Source organism: Lycium ferocissimum, chromosome 12 (assembly GCF_029784015.1).
Source record: "Lycium ferocissimum isolate CSIRO_LF1 chromosome 12, AGI_CSIRO_Lferr_CH_V1, whole genome shotgun sequence".
Lineage (NCBI taxonomy): Eukaryota > Viridiplantae > Streptophyta > Magnoliopsida > Solanales > Solanaceae > Lycium > Lycium ferocissimum.
The window spans coordinates 44,329,176-44,334,421 of NC_081353.1; the positions used below are offsets into that span (position 1 = coordinate 44,329,176).

General features: G+C 33.6%; 1 protein-coding gene across 1 annotated transcript; it reads right to left on the reverse strand.

The window, feature by feature from the left end:
• Positions 1–1,764, reverse strand: LOC132040598 (RING-H2 finger protein ATL54-like). The gene has a single exon (XM_059431252.1). It carries the CDS (start codon positions 1,541–1,543, stop codon positions 479–481), a length of 1,065 nt encoding a protein of 354 aa, XP_059287235.1. The 5' UTR covers positions 1,544–1,764; the 3' UTR covers positions 1–478.
• Positions 1,765–5,246: the final 3,482 nt, after the last annotated feature.

Genomic DNA, 5,246 nt, shown 5'->3' on the forward strand with positions numbered 1-5,246 from the left:
CACTATTTTTGAAGGAATTGACACACACCCGGTGACATTTTTATATAGTTCGAGCGACATAGATTTCCATCCGTTGATTTTACTTGGAATATTTCAAGTCTGAACCATGAAACATTGTAGAAACTTAATCAGATTTGATTACCTGACACACCCTTAATGTTCATTCGAACTAAACTGATATTGCCAGATAAAAAAAATTCAGTATTCATCCTACATAATAATTAATAAGGAACCATACTTAAAATTTTGGGGCACCAAACATTAATACAGATGTTCTTGAGGTTGTAGACAAACTTTTTGTTTCTGAAACTAATTTATGAACTAAACTTTTTTTCATACCTGTACAAGAAGAGTAACTAAGTCAGTGAAATGTCAGGCTTATAATTACTATAAATCCCATATCTTTTAGAACCTTACTGCTATGTTTTTGTACTCATAAAATTTATAGCTCTCTTTCAATTGAGCAAATAAAATTGGTTCACAATGGAAGTTCTGAACTGGGATTTCGATTATTTTTCGAGAAAAATGATCTCCCACCATAAGAAAATGATCTCTTCATTGAAGAAGCACTATCCATGACCCTTTGAATTGTTGAATTTGAACATTCTTCCTCCTTTTGTTTTGTCTCAACACAACTTTTTTCACCTACACCCTTTGATAACTCAACCATTGAGAAAGACCTTCTCATTTGTTGTACTTCAACATCTTTATCACCCCTTTTAAAGTTTACTTCTTTTTTCGAAGTTTCAGGACATTCAATCTCTTGGAATTCATCTCGTTCACTCGTGTTTTCTTGAAATTCCCCATCTCTAGCCTGATTTATGCTATTCACTTCTACAATTACATCTCTTTGTGAACTAGTATCTTCATTGGGACTCGTATTAGTACTCGAGATGGGGCTAGTTGATCCCACGGGTGCAGCAGCAGTACTGGAGATAATAGGAGCACGACACAACGGGCAATTCGTGTGTGACCTAAGCCACGTGTCGATACAATGGATGTGAAAGGCATGGTTACATTTTGGTAACAACCTAAGAGAATCATCATCTTGGAATTCGTTCAAGCAAACAGAGCACTCTGTTCCATCAATCAAACCATCCCCTTTTTTGTACTTGAAAATTGTGATCAAACTGATAATAGAAGGGTTAAGTCCAACAGTGTTGATGTACCAAATTGGATGATCAATAATCGGGCCTCGATTTTCATCCAAGAACTCCTCGTTAACGCCTTCAGATTCCGATCGTGGGGTCCTTCTACGATTCCAATTCGAGCAATTTCTAACGATGATTAAGTAGTAGCTAAGGAGTAGGAACAAGCTAGCAAGCAACGCGACGGATATTATAATATATGGAGAAAAACTTTGAACATTTTTGTTGCCCGATTGAATTGGTGGTTGTGGTGGTAACAGTACTGGTGGTGGCATGTAATAGTCCATATCAGGGTATGGATAGCAACCATAAGGACATGTTGAGTCACAAACATTATGACAATCTGCTGTTTGGTTTGATGTTGGAAATAGCTTTCTAATTGGCCTCATGGTCATTGACAAGATCAAAAGAAAAAAGTCGTGAATATTATTGAATTGAAGGGGAGATAGAAAGGGGAGTGTTTGCTAGGAGTGATTCTTGATCTTGAATAAACAAAATAATAATGGAGTTAGGTTAGGTTGCGGGTAGAAAATGATGATTTAGTTGAGGAGTCATTGTGATCCATGTATCCAAAACTCTCTCTCAATAATGTGTAGTTGTCAACTTGGAAGCGTGGCAGGTTCCTTTGCTCCTTATAGCTAATTTTAAAGAAAACTCGTACTACCACCAAAGGACGTGGATGTGGTGCCGGGTTCGAGCCTTGAGTATGAAAAAATTTCGGGTAGGGAGAGTATGAAAAAATTTCGGGTAGGGAGCGCTTCCTCCCGAATGGGGCCCTACGCGGTGCGAATTCGGATATAATCAATTTATTTAGGATAAAATATATATTTAAATTAATTATTTTTAATTTTTTTTTTTTTTTTTTTTGGAATGGAATAAAAATAAAATAATGTCATATCAGCTGGAACTAAAGAGTATACATATATTGGTCAATTGAACAAAGAAAAAAGGAAATGTCAGTTTATCACGGGCCACACAATTTATTTAGCAAATGAAATTATCTTATAAGTCAAATATTAAAGGTCAAGCTAAAATAAATATCATTTCAGAGAGTCGAGCTAAGATGAACATTGAGTCAACGACTTCTGAGGTATTGGAGTCGGAGTGGAACGAATCAACAAAATAAAAGAATTTGAACATTATCATAATTAGTGGCAATGAAAAAAAATTGCGAACAGTGTTAATATATATTTAAAGAAAAATGAAGAAACGACAAATCATTGTAACAAACATCATATTAAACGAAAGTAATTCAAACCATATTTAATAAAACACAATTCAACTGTATCACTACACCTCATCTCGACGTTTTTCTTTTATATTTATCTATAATAACTATTAAAATATTAAATAATTTGTTGCCTTTATCACAAGGAGCTTTGACTCAGTGTTTTAGGTAGTTCTTTCTCAAAAGGAAGGTGTTGGTTTGAATCATACAAATTTTATTTTTCCTTTATGTTACTGAAGCTCAAATGACTTAACATTAGATGTCAAAATTAGAGCTTGACCTTAGACTTAAAAATGCAAATTGTCAAGCAATGCCCTTTTTTTGGGTAATGAATGCCTTTTAAAATTATCTACACACCTTTTTCTTCTTCTTCTTGAATATTATTTATATATGCATTTAATAAAAAATTTCCACCTAAACTATAAAATGCCTATGCCCCCTATAATCATAACTGAAAAATATAGGAATGATGATGTAACAACAGTGAAATTTAGAATAATTATGAAATTAGAGTTGCCGCCTACTGGTTGCAACTCCACTCTGTGAAGGAATTGAACACTAACAAATACCTTACAATCTTCTAATTTTCCTATCCAACTATTCCTAGACACGAGTGAAGCTCTATCTAAAAGTACTTAATAAACCATTAGCGTCAAACATGTTGAATTAAGTACTAACAATCAATGTTTTAAAAGGCGAGAGCGTAAGGCGGGGCGTTTTACGTCTGCCTCAGTGAGGCGTAAGCCCCGAGGCACGGGGCGTAAGCCCCATGGGATTTTAATTTTTAGTATTTTATAAAATGATAGAATTATAATAAATACTTTTAAATAGGTGAAATAGCGTAAAAAAAAGAAAATAAATATATATATATATATATATATATATATATATATATATATATATATATATATATATATATATATATATATATATATATATATATATATATATATATGCTCCACCCTCACAAAAAAAACTAATTAGAACAATCTGTTATACGCTACTTACAAGTACAAGTTCGATCGCTCGTTACTTTTTTTGAGATAGTAGAAGACAAAGATAAATAATTGAAAAAGAATATATATTAGACATTCTAGCAATAAAAAAAAGGTCTTGACTTTTAAATTTAATGCTTCAGTTCCTTTTTAAAACATTTGAGTAATTACATGTTGACTTTTGAGAATTTGGGCATTATATTAAGGACTTATTTAACAAATTTCGTTTTAGTTTGAAGAAGTTTTCTGGGCTTACGCCCCAACAAAAAAAACTCGCCCCAAACGCCCGGGCGTACGCCCCGAATTGCTGGGCGTACGCCTTTGGGGACTTTCGCCCCGACCCATCGCCCCGGGGCATTTTTGGTACGCCCCGCCCCAGGGCTCGCCCCGGGACTCACCCCGAAAACGCCTTTTAAAACACTGCTAACAATTATAAAGGCGGAATACATGGGTAGTCTCTTAAACTTGTCAGTATATTCAGATACTCAAATTATCACATGTTTCAATTGAGAATCCGAACATATGATAAAGTATTTCTATTAAGCATGACTTCTGACTCGAATTTTGGAAAAGTTTTTGCATGTGTTCTCAAGCGTCTATTATATAGATAAGTTAACGATATAAAATATGTCACCTCATTTAACTATACACATCAACCTCAATTGGAACAGATCTATGGTTCTATGGCTTATTAAGGGAAATGTGTTTAATCAAAAGATGTGACATATTTAAGTAATTAAATTATGAACGTAATGGGCGTTTAAAAACACGTACAAAAACTTTTTTCAAAATTCGAGTTGAAAGTGTCTAATATGAAAGCTTTATCATGTGTTCAAATGCTCAATTAAAATATGCCGTAGTCCGAATGTCTAAATGAAATATACTGATAAGTTTAAGGGTGTGTCCACATATTCCGTCAATAATAAATATAAGAAACAGAAATGTAGTATTCTCCAAGCTTGAAGTACAATAAAATAAAAAATAAAAAGCTTAAAAAGTTTTATCAACATTTTAGGTCTCGAAATATTCAAACAAATCATATCCCTAGTCTCTCTTAAACCAGCTCTTTTTACCAAACTATTTTCTTCTAATGGTCTGTTTATGATGATTTGGGATTTTACTGTAAAAGTTTATTCTTCTTTTTCCCCTTTTGGTCTCTAATAATGAGTGGTACATATGTAGCTGATATTTCGCCGTTTAGGTAACAAGTCCACATCAAAAGGCGTATTAAAAGCAAAATTTGGTAGGTTAGGTCATTAACTGATTCTGGTGACTAAACAATAATACCAAAAGCAGGTGCCTAACGATAATTATTTCTCACACCTAAGCTACACTCATGTCATGTGATCATGTTCAGTAGCCCAAATCTGGCTGACCAATAGTTTTCTTCTAATTCTTTGTTAATTATAAAACTCGAGCCATTATGATTTTTTTTTTTTTTTGATTAGGTAAAAAATAATTGAAAATTTGTGACTTTTAGTACAACTCAATTACCTGCCCTTCAGGCTTACATTCTAGTGGTATCAGCATGAATTCGATTCTCCCTATCTTCACTCAGCAAGTTGGACCGATTGAATTCTCTCATTCTCACTATGTGTCATTTCTTTTCTCTTTCCTCCTATGCAATAGAAATACTAAAAAAAGAAAAATAAAGTGAAGTAAAAACTCGATTGACTCGAACTCTTAACTCAAGAGCCCTTACTTAAGAGGGCTTCAATTCCTCTTATTGTCAGAAGTCCAGTTGTGGCAACTAGGCCAAACGACACTGAGCTATATTAAATGTTTAACGAGTCTAGTCAACTTGAAAGGAGTAGATAGGTAATGTTAAATTTTATCTTGTTGTTGATATTTCTACTAGAGTAAAGTGAGTTGTTT

Coding starts and splice junctions, on each gene's coding strand:
- LOC132040598 (XM_059431252.1), bottom strand. CDS start 1,543: ATGACCATGAGGCCAATTAGAAAGCTATTTCCAACATCAAACCAAACA.